Source organism: Calonectris borealis, chromosome 15, assembly GCF_964195595.1.
Source record: "Calonectris borealis chromosome 15, bCalBor7.hap1.2, whole genome shotgun sequence".
Taxonomy (NCBI): Eukaryota; Metazoa; Chordata; class Aves; order Procellariiformes; family Procellariidae; genus Calonectris; species Calonectris borealis.
In genome coordinates, this window is record NC_134326.1 from 4,183,389 (window position 1) to 4,197,409 (window position 14,021).

The 14,021-nt window shown below is 43.8% G+C and overlaps 1 protein-coding gene across 3 annotated transcripts in view; it reads left to right on the forward strand.

Annotated features, from left to right (window-relative positions):
- Positions 1-13,798, forward strand: part of ETF1 (eukaryotic translation termination factor 1) — a 28,574-nt gene extending 14,776 nt beyond the window's left edge. For 2 of the 3 annotated variants that reach the window (XM_075164073.1, XM_075164074.1), the window contains 9 exons: positions 900-1,075; positions 1,901-2,040; positions 5,352-5,490; positions 6,434-6,624; positions 7,152-7,281; positions 8,062-8,217; positions 8,786-8,850; positions 10,068-10,215; positions 11,682-13,798. In XM_075164073.1, the coding sequence (XP_075020174.1) occupies positions 900-1,075; positions 1,901-2,040; positions 5,352-5,490; positions 6,434-6,624; positions 7,152-7,281; positions 8,062-8,217; positions 8,786-8,850; positions 10,068-10,215; positions 11,682-11,764 (1,228 nt within the window). In that variant the 3' untranslated portion in view covers positions 11,765-13,798. The remainder of the gene's footprint in view (positions 1-899; positions 1,076-1,900; positions 2,041-5,351; positions 5,491-6,433; positions 6,625-7,151; positions 7,282-8,061; positions 8,218-8,785; positions 8,851-10,067; positions 10,216-11,681) is intronic. The other variant, XM_075164075.1, reaches the window with a different exon arrangement.
- Positions 13,799-14,021: the final 223 nt, after the last annotated feature.

Below are 14,021 nucleotides of genomic sequence, written 5' to 3' on the forward strand. Positions count from 1 at the left end.
GTCTGAGTTAAATTTGAGACAATGCAGAAGCAGCACTTCAGGCATCTGGGATACTTCAATGGCAGATGGGAGGTACCTGCTGGAAGGCGGACAGGAACTTCCCTGATTTTCATTTTGGCTTTGGGTGGATTTGAACCGTGAGGCTGCTTCGGGGATTAGGACCTCTGCAGGATCCACCCCAAAGCCATAGGAAAAATGAGTATCAAACTTACTTTTTTTCATTTAATTTAAGCCAGTTCTGTGATTTGTGGGGTCTTATCTCCTGACTCTGTGCCTGGGGTTGGCGCTTCTGAGCTAGCAGTCATGTACTTAAGCATGCTTTATTTAAAGCAGCTGCCAGAGTTGGTGAGCTTCTCTATAAAGCAATGTGCTAGTGGGAAAGTAGAAAAGACTAACTGCTACAAAAGTATCCTTCCAGTTCAGTTTTCTGTCTTAATCTGAGGAAAACAAAGTGTTAAAACCGCGCTTGGGCTGGCTAGTGCTCCAGCTGTCTGAGAACAAATGGAATGGGCTTAAAAATGTCCTTAAAGTATGTGGCTGCATTGTTTTAAATAATCTCTGCTGGGGACTGCTTACATGCCTTCAGCTTGCAGCCCTTAGCCTGTACGTATGTTCTTTTTTCTAGAGTAGTATCCCAGGTTAAACAAGCAGCTTTTGGAGGACTTGCTTGGTAGTGGCTAACCTGAACGCTTGGTTATGGAGTCAAATCCTCTGAAGAGCCCGTTTTGTTTTCTTTTCTCTCCCATTATTGTCCAGCAGAAGGGGAATTACACCGATAACAGTGAAGTATCCTTGGCAGGGGGAGGGAGGAGAGACAGCTGCGTGCATGGAATATGGTATGAATACACTTGTTGCTTTGGCTGGTGGCTGCTCACAACCCCTCTTTTTTCCTTTCTCAGCAATGGTACCAGCATGATATCGTTGATCATTCCCCCCAAAGACCAGATTTCACGAGTGGCAAAAATGTTAGCGGATGAGTTTGGCACCGCCTCCAACATTAAGTCTCGAGTGAATCGCCTTTCAGTACTGGGAGCCATTACATCTGTACAGCAAAGACTGAAACTCTATAACAAAGGTAACTTCTAGCTTGTATGGATGCTGGCAAACTTCCCTTGCTTGGAAGCGGCCTTAAGTTCCTGCATTATGCAGTTTTCTGCTAATCAAATCTGTTGGCCTGTGCTGCTGTTTTGCACTGATATTCCAGGTATGTTGCCTATGGATGACTGCTTCAGGGGTAGACTGGGACTAGAATAAGTAGGATGGCCCTTGTCTTTGATAAGGAGGCTCATGATTCTGTCCTTAGCAGTGCTGACTCTTCTAAACTTGGCCAGCCTTAAGAGCTGTTCCACAGTAATTCATTTGCATTAAACTAGTAGTTTTCCATCAAGCAGAAACTTAGGTATGCCTTATGCATGCCACTATGCAGCTACCATCATTTTGGGAGGAAATAGACCCAGGCCAGCTAAAATGAGTACTGGAAGAGTTCGTTGCTACTGTCTTTACACTGGCAAGCGGCCTTCACTGAGGTGATCCGTCTATAAATTGCCGTGTAAGACCTAGGAAAGCTTCAAGGGGATGTCCAGCATTTTTCTGGATTCTATGAGCTTGCAAGCTCATGGGTTTAACAGACAGGTACATGTTCTTGCAGCTTTGTTGCAAGTCGTTCCGTCAGTGTTACCTTTAGCTTCCTGCTCTAAGCTGTTCAGTGTAGGTGCACTAAATTAGTTTGGTTTTCATTGTAGAGATCTGGGAGGGAATGAGGTGGGGGAAATGGAAAGTAAAGAACTTGGGAAATTCAATTTCAACTCTGCCTCAAGTCTCAAGGCCTAGTAGTTAGTTTTTGATGGGTACAGCTTGCAGTATTTCTTAGTGATCTAAAATTGCATTGTGTCCTTTATAGTACCTCCAAATGGTCTGGTTGTTTACTGTGGAACAATTGTGACAGAAGAAGGAAAAGAGAAGAAAGTCAACATTGACTTTGAACCTTTCAAACCAATCAATACGTCGTTGTATTTGTGTGACAACAAATTCCACACAGAGGTAAGAAGTCTCCTATTGCCTGCTGGTCTTGCGGTAGTCAAAGTCAGACTGCTTTGCTAGACTCACTGGAACAATCCTTAGCGTGCTTGAGTCCACAGTCTGTAGAACAGCAGGCTTTAATTAAGACATCCTGCTGGTGAAGCCACTGGATGGCTTGTGACTGGCTGGTATTCAGAAATGTGTGATATTTGCTGAAAGCAGTTGAGATATTGTCCAGCTCCTACTACAGCTGACTTTATGGCCCAGCTAGTAACTGCTGAGTTTGTGTAACCCACAGACGTAAGCTTTTCTCTGTAACGGGAGGCAGGTTTTTTTTCTTAACCTTAGAGGCCCATAGATGTTATTCCAAGCCAGGCCTTAAAGTAATGCCAAGATAATATTAGTGTTGCCAGTCTTGATATCAGATGTGTTAACTGAGACCCTTGATGGAGAACTGGCATGTGCCTAATCTGTCTGGGGTAAAGTGGGATTATTTTTATCCACCATCTACTTATCTTAGTTAAGTGAATGGTTTGAGGCGTATTTAAAGTAATGTGGATTACACTAGTCTTGACTGCATGAAGTCAGTTTGTTGTGTCTAAGTCTGTTTTGGCTCTGTTGGCAGTTGCAGAGGTCTCAATATTTGTAGTAGATGACTGACTGCCTTTCACGTCTGTGGCGTTCACCACGATAAATGTGCGGACTGAGACTTAATTGCCTGTCATCAAACCCGTACGACATGGGCTTGACAGGCCCTTCAGTGATGTAGTTCTGCTTGTTTGCTTGGGTTTTTGGAGATCTGATCCATGATTGGGTTTCAAAGGGTCGGAGGAGTACAGGAAGGAAAGGTGAGGTACATCCCTGTTACTCTGTCTCCCCACCAAGGACGAAATCCCAACACATCTTTGACCTACCAGGAATAACAAAACTGTGCACAGGTACAGCTCTTGAGTTCTGCTGACCCCACACGTCCATAGGCAACTGAAAGCAAGAGGCAAATAAGAGAATTCAGGAGAGAGCCAGAGGTGCAAAGCCAAGGGAGATATTTGTCCCTGCAGTTGTTGGCAGTGGGTGGGCAGTGGTGGGTTGCCTTCTGCCCTATGAGGAAAGGGATTAATTTGGTCTTGGCCGCAGCTACTGCCTCCGGGCACTGATTCAATACAAAAAAAGTAGCTGCTGCCCAGTGGGCTGTTCTCAGGAGGCAGCTGTAAATACACCCTTGCGGGTGTGTAGCATTGCTCCGCAAGAGAGCGGCAATAACTTGAGCGGAATTTGTGGTAATTGCTACTACCGACGATGTGATTACTAACGGCACCTTTCTCCATGGGCTGTTTGCTCTCCTGTGTCTTCTGAGTATGCCATTATTTCACTTGGTATTGTCTGCACTGCAGAATCAAATCTAGCTGGAAAAGCCCACTGTATGCTATCTTGAGCAACGAGATGGTGTTAGCACTGAAGATCTGATTTGTCTACCCATCTCATTTGGTTGTAGAGCCGTGCTTTTAACCCAGTGGTTCCCCCAACGTGCAACTAGAGCTCAACAGATAGGGCATCTGGCTCAGTACATCAACAGATTTCCTGTGAAAGTGAGGGCATGTCAAGGAGCAGAAAAGTATGTGATCTCACTTTTAGGCTGAAGCTGCAAAGAGGAAACTCAGCCCAGAATAAAAGCAATAGTCCCTTTTTTGTGCTTGATGGGTCAAACAGTGGAATTGCTGACATAGAACTAATGAAGGGGAAACTGGGGGATCACTGATCCTTGGATACTTTATTAAAATGAGAGGGAATCAAGAACATCAGAGCTGTAGTCATCTGCTGCCTGGCAAGAGTATCTGATAAGATTTCCTCTAGATATTTTATTGCCTGTGTGAAACCGAAGTAACTTCCCAAGAGGGATGTGAACCCTGATGTGTGTCTGAAGGGTAGGATTTACAATGACTAATTTTGATACCTTGGCTGGAGCATTCATTCCAGTCACACGATTTGCTTGGCTCTGTCCCAGTTAAGTAGATTGCAATGTAATATGCCACTTCCTCCTCTCATTCATCCCTCTGCTGAGGAATTAATACAGAATATTTATTTTGGCCAGTAGATTCCATTAAACCTTAGTGTCTGTTTCTTTTAAGCTTGAAAGCTGTAGACTTGGTTGTGTGGATTTTGGATAAAGATGCCTGATGTTTTTTATACTTTCCATTCAGCCCAAGGATCAAGCTGGCAGGCATGCAGGCAGTTAAAGGTCCTGTGCAGTAAACCAACACCATCGCTCTTTCAGTATTAAACTGGTGACTTAAAACAATCTGGAATTTGACAAGTTCTCCATCCTGCTGATGTGTTTTTGCCAGCCAGAGAGAGGGTTCTTGCTATTACGTTTATTGGGCATGTATAAGTGAACAGAAGTATGTGTGTGTGCTGAATGCGCCTGCCTGCTCAGGCTACCCTTGAGGGACAGAAGTTGACAGATTTTCTCAAAGGAGCGTGGAGTTTGGTAGTTGTGGATGTCCCACACCACCAGCACCAGGGCTGGGCAGGAAATTGGACAAAAGTAACATAAAAGCCTTGATACTAAGCAATGCTTTAGTTGTTAGCCGACTTAAATGACCTTCCAGGATGAATTTTGCTGCCTTCTTTAAAGGGAAGAAAATTGAAGGATAACTTCATTTTCCAGCAAATACTATGGCTGTCTTCTCCAGCCAGTTATGCACAGGATAATTACTGCTGCTGTTACTTAATTCTGCTTTGTAGGGCTGAATTTGTCATAGCCACTGTAGATTTCATCATTCTACCTTTGGGACTTTTTGAAGTCAGCAGGTGCAGCAAACCAGTATTTGTGGTAGTTGGCACGTTGAAAGTCCGTATCAGTGCTTTGTAGTATAAAACTGGACTGACAGATAGCCCAATCAGTGAACTAAGCAAGTTCTGCTTCCCTGGCTGGGATGCTAGGAAAATTACTCTTCCAGCTTTGCCAACCGGAGAGGTGATGCAGCCTCGTAGAGGTGTGATCCGTTTCACTTAACACTTTCCAGAGCCAATCTTCAGGGTTTTCTATTACACCTGCCTGATGTCATGTGATGAACTGGTAATGCTATGAAAATAGTTATCAAGCTTAAACACTAGTTTTCTTTCTGCTCTTGGCAGCATTGTGTGAGGTAGTAATCTGGGATAGACTCAGCTCCTGAATCTGCTGCTCTTCCTGTAGTTTATTTGTAAAAAAAATAGCAATGACCACCTACGGAACTAAAATTTATTGAGGTATATTGTTTCTGGTAGTCTTTCTGAACCAGGGTCCTTAATAAACTGGTGCTTACTGCTGACAACATCATTTTCTGTTCCAGGCTCTTACAGCGCTGCTTTCCGACGACAGCAAGTTTGGCTTTATTGTAATAGATGGTAGCGGTGCACTCTTTGGAACTCTTCAAGGAAACACAAGAGAAGTCCTGCACAAATTCACTGTGGATCTTCCAAAGAAGCATGGTAATGCACTAGTCTCTCCCTAGACTGTTTGCAGCAGAATATCGCAGGGTGGAATGTGAGGGTAGAAGCAGAGAACTTGGCCTGTAGGTGTTTAGCTCTACTCAGTGCTTTGCTCCCCTGAAATCTGACAGCAAAGCCTCTAGTCTGAGCCTTCTGTCAAAATCAATGAATCGCTGTAATATGCAGTTGATCTTCTTAAAGTGGCGCTTTTTATTTCTTGGTGCATTTGACCCTTTACTTGGTTTTGGGACAGTCTTAACCAAATATTACTAGCACAAGTAGTAATACCACTTAGTAGTGTCTTTAAACTTTGCATCTGATGGTATTGCATGCAAACCACAGTGAAAAGCAAGAAGCTGTTCCTTGCAGGAAGCACAGAAATCTAATGGAGCGAGCAAAATTCTAGTTCCACTATATGATGCTGTATTGCAGTGAGCCACTGATGAATTCGGCAAATTGCCTGTTAGGTACTCGTGGTTTACCATCCTTCTCTGTAGATTAGGATGGAACAAAATGAAATAGAAACGTCTCCCCCAGTAAGTTTCTGCAGCAGAGACTGCTGGGGTGCATTGTATCAGCAGGAAAGGTATCTGAGGCAGTGTAACAAAGGAAATTGCTTTTAATGAAGGTACAGGACATAGAAAATGTGCACAGATGTTCAAAAGATCTATAGAGAGTTGTGAGTCCGTATAAAAGGAAAAAAAACTCAACATGTTTTCCTCTGTGGGATACATGGAGAAAAATCTCTTGCTGTGAATGAATGCTCTTTATTCACTTGCTGTTGCAATGAGTGCCCCTGGCTCTGCTTGTGGCAAACTAATTCTGAAGGCTGCATCTGCCCTTGGCTTCAGTTATTCAGGGCCCAGTTGGGACCATGTACTAATAACCCTCCTGAAACGAAATGACTTCCAAATTGCTACCTCACATCTGTTCTCTCGCAAAGGTAGAGGAGGTCAGTCTGCCTTGCGTTTTGCTCGTTTGAGAATGGAAAAACGACACAACTATGTAAGGAAGGTAGCAGAGACGGCTGTGCAACTGTTCATTTCTGGCGACAAAGTGAACGTGGCTGGTCTCGTTTTAGCTGGATCAGCTGACTTCAAAACTGAATTAAGTCAATCTGACATGTTTGATCAGGTGAGTGGCCTTTTCTGAGCAAAGCCCAAACGTTTAAGCTGTCAGTAGTAACATGGTGATATTAATAGAAGCTCTGGTATAAGATGCATCTCAGGAGGAATGTAACTTTGGTGTCTTAAGTGATTTGATCAAAACTAAAAATCTGATGTATCCTAGAGAGGTTTCCCTTTCCTAGGAAGTCCTGCAAGGAGGTAAGATCTCCTTTTCTTAGTAACAGTGCTAACAAGAAATCTGGCCTCCCCAGTTTGGAACGGGTGTTCATGTTCTTTGTGTTCCCAAATCTAAAGTAGAAGCTTTATTGGAATTAAACGCCACTAAACCTAATCTCTGTGGCCCTGTTGCCTGAAAACTGTGCTTCAATATTAAGCATTCAGAGGTCCCTCTGACTCAGAACCTCTGCTTGCAAGTGAAGCAAAATAGATTAGTGCTGTGACGCTTGCCAGGTACTTATTCTTGTGGCGTTATGAAGTAGTCTTATGGCAGTGCTGTGTAATAGACTCTTCATGTCTCCTCTTTTTCTTGTTTAGCGGTTGCAATCCAAAGTGCTCAAACTAGTTGACATTTCATATGGAGGAGAAAATGGGTTCAATCAAGCAATTGAGTTGTCAACTGAGGTCCTCTCCAATGTGAAATTCATTCAAGAGAAGAAACTAATAGGTATGTGACTACATGCTCAGCCTTCTCCTGAGCCAGACATGCTTGATTGAACGTGCTGATCTTGCTGAAGACCTCCTGGTGATGCCTTTGTGTGCTGCCTCAGCCCTGCAATGCTTTCCGAGTTGAGCAGAGCATGACTTGTAGTGATTCTTCCTGTTACCTGGACGCCTTCTCAAATGCTGCAGGACTTAATGAGACTTTAAGGAGTGGGGTGTTTTGTTGGGTTTTTTCCCCCACTAAACTTCTCGGATCTTCTCTGTTTATCTTTTTATCAGAGATCGCCTTAGTTTCAGGTCTTCTGGTGACATTTGGGTGGGAGGGGAAAAAATATCTCCTCAGATGTTTGCATCTTTGGCAAGATGAGAGTTAAGATTTATTTTGTTTTAAGATGGCAGTAGAAATGATCCCTTGTTTGACTGTCAGCAGACACACATTGCTGATTTGAAAGCACAAGAGGGCAATAGTAGCAGTAGCTACCTTACGCTGAAAAGAATGATGTTAAATAGTGCCTGCTGGTGGGTTGGCCCAATTGATTGTTTCATAGGGAGGGTAAGCCTTTCAAGGGAGTGAGATCCCTGACGGGGCAGTGTTTGATGGAGTTGACTTTCTGCCGATGAACGTTCTAAATTACATGCTTTGACATGTTATCATATTCCTTGCTTCCTTCAGCAGCATTGCCGTCTCCTTTTCCAGTTTCTTGCATTCAGATCAGGCTTGTTAAAAATCCGTGTGGCATGATCAGTGTTCATGACAATCTCTCTCTTTGTATCCTGGCTGCAGGACGATACTTCGATGAAATCAGTCAGGACACGGGGAAGTACTGTTTTGGCGTTGAAGATACACTAAAAGCTTTGGAAATGGGAGCAGTAGAGATACTGATAGTTTATGAAAATCTGGATATAATGAGATACGTTCTGCACTGCCAAGGCACGGAGGGTAGGTAGTGCTTCTGTGAGACCGAAAGGTCCGTGAGGGTTTAACACCTAAGCCCTCTCACTTGGATAGATTACACTGGAGGAGCTCCCTAAGTAGATCTTTAAGGACTTGATCAAGGGGTGCTGGGTAGGCAGGTCACTAACTTGCAGCTTCCCAGCTGCTCTGGGGGAAAAGTCTGAAACTAGCAAGCTTCCACTGTGGAGAAAGAATTGCAGTGCTGGGGTGGCAGCTTGTCACAGAGCTAACGTGAAACCTGCCTTTCAGTTATGTCAGTATAAATGTGATACCAGTGCATTATAGAGGGGGGAATGACTTGACCCTTATGGCCCGAAACAGACAAACCATAGGCCTACAGCAGGACCTCTGCCTCTTTTGGTTTTGGCACTACACTTATTCTCTACTGGTGTGCCCTGTTTGGTTTCCCATAGAGCTTCAGCTAGAAAGAAAGGCAGTGTCAACGACCATACCCTCTGTGTTGTAATTGCTGGCCGTTGTCAGTCTCTTGCTGTCTTTAACCTGCATCTGGTAGTCTTACCCAACCTAATATTTTTTTTCTCTCCCTTCTCAGAGGAGAAGATCCTGTATTTGACACCAGAGCAAGAGAAGGATAAATCCCACTTCACAGATAAAGAGGTATTTCAGCTTTGGGGCTTGTAGATTTATGCTCAGTGTACTGGTGCAGCATTCTGAATATCTGAGCTTAGTTTGTCACAAGCACGTGAGCCTGATGACATTTCTGGCACTCAGATGAGACTTCAAGACAGTAGCCTGTGGCTCTTGCTGTTAAGCCCTGGATTCTAGACTTGCTTTTCTCCAGTCTTTCCTGCTGCCAGTTCCAAGGTTGTGTAATGAGCTGACGTGACAGGCAATACGGGGTCTTTGACGACCATCAAACCATCTGCTAGAAGAGTTTGGTAGCCACCATGCAACATGCAGGCCAAGGTCCCAAACCATTACTCCCTGCTTATTGCGCGCTGATTTGGTTAGTACAAACAACTGTGAGGCTAGAAGCTACGACGTGGATTTAAGTGCAAGGGAGTGTTTGCTTCTAGATAATTTGAAATGTAGATCTGTCATTCACTGCCTGTGAGTTTCTTGCCTGCACAGGTCAAAAAACCCTGACGGGGCTGTATTACTTCGCAGAATAAGCTGGGCAAAAATGTCTGTCCCTTGCAAAAAGGGTGGTCATCTCTGTCTCGTATTAGCACTGCCAGGGAGGCCGTTCCCAGCTGCTTTCCCCCTGGTGGGGTAATTGCTAATTCCTTCTGTGCACGGAAGGTTTACAATGTTATCTGCAATGATGTAGTGTTTCTATGCCAATAATCACTTGACCTTCTACTTATAAAACTGTGCTTTTTGCCTCTGTATTTGCCTAGATCAGTATTTCCGAGAGTAAACAGTGCCTGGTTAGATGAGTGGCGATGGACCGTTTGCGTGGTATACGGCAAATCTAAAGAAACAGTGAAAACTAAGAGTGTAGCATGAGGTGACAGTGGAGCAGAAGAATAGAGAAGTCATTTTCTCTCCTGCTTCTGCACTAACTTCTGTAGTCTGGAGGCCCAAAACAAGGCCTGTCAATATTTAATTTCTTAGCACCAGGAGCCTCCTGCCTGTGCCAGCACTTGTCTGATACGGATGTGTCAGGAATGCCGACCTCCTGACACCGGCAAGCGTGTCAGGCTGCTCCAGCCTGCGGAGCACGAAGGCTGGTGTCTCTGTCTTAGAACTGAAAAGACAGTGGTGATGTTTAAGCCAAAGACAACTTCTGATATGAACTTTCTCAATACCTAACATGCAGTGACCATAACTATTTTTTTTATTTTATTTTTTCCCCTCAAATGTCTACATAGACTGGCCAGGAACATGAACTGATAGAAAGTATGCCCCTTCTGGAGTGGTTTGCAAACAACTACAAGAAATTTGGCGCAACGTTGGAAATTGTTACAGACAAATCACAGGAAGGATCCCAATTTGTGAAAGGATTTGGAGGAATTGGAGGTAAACTGCAAGAGAAAAATGTGTGGCTTTTTATTTTTTTAATGGTTGATTTGATAATCTGGTGCCAACACAAGTGGAAAACTAAACAGATTAATCTTCTATTAGTCACAATACCAGTTTAAGAAACTATCATGTTCATCAGGGGTCTCCAGGTGAATTCTTTCCATATTCAGCAGGATGATGGTGCATGGGCTGTCGCTTTCAGACTGTGTTGCTCAGATCCCTTTGTCCTTCAGAGTGCTCAGAGGGTGGACTGTCCTTCTTTCCAGCCACTGAATTTCAGAAGGGCCGTGAACTGCTTCGCTCCGTCTCTGCGCAGTTGTTGATTTGTGGCAGACCATGCCCTGCTGGGTGGAAGTGGTGTATGACAAACAGCAGCCTAGTTCTGAAGCAGTTGGATATCTGTTACTCATCCCTCAGAACGTCCCTGTACTTTGCTCCCTGGGTCCTCCGCTTCTTTTCAAAATAAAAGTATTTTTAGCCCATCTTCATAGAGAAACGAGGCCTCTGAAATCCTTCAGTCCTTCTCTCGAGCTCACTGACCGGTTTCAGCTAAGTCTGGCAGAGGTGGAGGTAGCTCATGTGCTTGTCTGACAAAAATCATTAGCAGGTAGAGCAGAGCCACCTGCCATGCACCTTGTTCTCCCCAGACTAGTGCTGCCGGGACAAAGCTGCTGCTTATTTGCTGATAAGCCAACTGTTGCCGCTTACTGCGTTTAGGTTGATGGATGTAACATGGAGATGAGTGTATGTAAAGAGGAATTTCTAGGGGCCAAAGAACACCAATCAGAAGGAAACAAGCTGGAATTGTTGGGCTACATAAGGAGCAACAGGTGTCTGAGTTTTCAGGGTTTATAATTCCAGGAGTCCTTCCTGCCCTGCCAGATCCAGCTTCTTGGCCTGGTGGGATGCTCTTTGCTACCATGCTCCAGTGCCTGTAGAGTTGAAAGGAAATACTCCTTGAATACCCTTCACCTAAGTAAACGTTTCCAGGGATAAAGGCTTGCCAGAAACCCAGGTTGGTGGTTGAGGTGGGAGGAGTCAGGGAAGACGGCCACTAAATACTGCTTTTACTCCATTGTAAAAGTTATTTCGGTGCCAGCTGCCTCTGAATTTCACTGATAGGCCTTCGTCTGAGCAGTTATACTGGGACAAATGGTCTGTTACTGGTATTGTTTTTTGGAGGTAGAGCTCGGCTTTTCCAGAAGAAAGCTGGTCTGTGCTGGGCAGGTAGGTGTTTCTTCCTTTTGGCAAGAAACTACATCAGGCTGGAACATGGATGAGGCATTTTCACTCCAGCTGCATGTCTGCTGTCCGTCGTCAGTCTGAGCCTATCTTGCAATACAAGGGCTAAGTCAGCTTCTGAAGATCTAATTGGGAAGCTCTTGATGTGCAGACAGGGCTCAGTGAACTGCTTAAAATGCTCTTTGAATTTTGAAGAAGCTAAAGTGTGTTGTTTTTACCAGGTATCTTGCGGTACCGAGTGGACTTCCAGGGAATGGAATACCAAGGAGGAGACGATGAATTTTTTGACCTTGATGACTACTAGGTAGTCGACCTGGGTCCGGCAAAACGTGCCTCGCCCCTCCAGCATCCAACCCAAGGAGCAAACTCATGGTGGAAAACACAACAGATCCCTGCCTTAGAATTGGAACATTTCCAGAACTTGATCCACAAGCATTGGATTTAAAAAAGCAAAACCCTACACTTTGATTTGTCATAGTGTCAGTACAGCAGCAAACTACTAAGTTCCTATATGCCACTTTGGACTAATTTAAAAAGAATCCCAGTTTTTACTTTTACTCAATGGTGAAATTGGTTGCTCTTGTATTTTATGAAAATGATTTTTTTAACCTTCATGATACATTAACTGCTGTAAACCTCTTCCTTCAAAAATTAATAGAAGTAAGATCCTACTGGTTTGTTTCTTTTTACTTTGATTGGAGAAATCAATTGCTGCATTTTGCAGCAACGTGACCCATTTACATGGCATTCTCAGCTTAGACTGCAGAAGGAGAAATGCAATGAAATTGGAGCCATTCATTCTCTTCAAAAGAATGAGAAGGCACTTACCTAGAGTGCTAGCTTATAATGTGTGGCTTGCAAATTCAGATGGTCTGGGGAGGCTTACCAGCCAAACGTGCTTTAATCTATTTGCAGAAGCACTGCTCTTACAAACTAGGAAATGCACTTCATTGATTGCAATGAAAATGCTGCTGAAGTCTTGGGCTTAATTTGGATTTGAGCAGTGCAGCCTTCAGGATTTTTTTTTTTTCAGTCTTGACAAAAATAAACATACAATTTAAGTGAAGTAAGGTACACTTTGCTTTGTTTTGTTCCTCAGTAAGTTTTTCTTTTTGCTTTAGGACTGCGTAAGGTTTCCTTGATTATGTGAATTTGAACCCACAGTTCTTTAACGGAAGCGGGTATTTTACAGGAATAATTAGTAAGTGGAGTCCTTGGCTGAAACCTTAGTGCTGGTGCATTTGGAGCATTTGATAGTCGTACGATGAACGTTAGCACAACCCACTGGGGACGTCCATCTCCCAGCACTAAGGCAGTCTGCTGTGTTGGCTCACAAGTGTCCTGTAAATCTGATGCTGAACTCTAATGCGCCCTTAATGGGTAAAACTTCTGGTTGCATCAAGACTCAAGAAAGCTTTTTGTCATGCCTGCTATATAGGATGCATTTCAACCTGCTAGAAACGGCGAAGGGTTTTTCAGACGGTCTTGCAGGCAGAGGGTGAAGTGAACATTGGCACGAGATAATGCACAAGTCTTGCTTCTTTTTGGGGTTATGGGGTTCTCTGACGGGCACTCTGACATCGCGGTGCCTGGCAGTTCTGTTCTTCACTGGCTCTGTCACTCCTGGTGCATCGGTCAAAGCAGCTTCTGTTCCAAGTTGCATACCTGCCTATTTTTCCGATAATCCTGTTTCACTTGAATGGAGGGGGAGCTTGTCTTAAAATTTCTGCCACGCTGTTCTTCGAGGTCCAAAATTACTGTCATTGTGAGCAATATAATTTGTAACCCTGGTTTATAACCTGGCAGATGGCTTTGCTGTTGATTTCACATCAAAGCTGGAATCTCTCACGGAAGGTGCGACTGGGTCCGCCGTGGATTTGCGCAAACCCAGGTTTGAGCACATTTGCGGTCTTCGCAGCGGTATGTTCTGGATTTTGCCATTGTAAATGGGTCTAATGTGACATGACAAGACCAGAAAAATTGGATGTAAATTTACATTTTTGAATATACTGCTTGTTGTTTCACATGATACATTAGGGTATGCAGCTCCTTTTTGTAGTTTTTATTTTTACTATTTAAGTTTGGAAATGATGCCAAATTTTTGTATTTCTTTAATCAATGTGTTCTCTTCAGTGATATATATTGCATTATATATTGATGTGTATATCAATATATACTGATATGTATTACACTTACACATACAAACACGTTAAACGGGGGTGAAAAATCCTAGCCTTCGCATACTATATAGCCTCTGCAGAGAGATCCCAAGCAGTGATATCTTGGTGTTGTGATGTACAGAAATGGAGAAGAGTATTAAACCATATTTAAGAATATAGTACGGACTCCTGGTTTATTTTCTTTAGTCCAGGAAACACTTGTTCTACTCTCAGCTCGGTGCCAGCTTCAGGTCAGTACTTGAGTTTCGAGGTAGCTGTTTCGTAGTTGGGCTTGAGCATCGTGTTTCTTCATCGCACTGAGTTGCTCTTTGAAGCTGTAGCAGAAATCTAACTTCAGAAGGGGGGGGAACCCAACAGCCCAAGTTCACAGAAAGTTGTGCT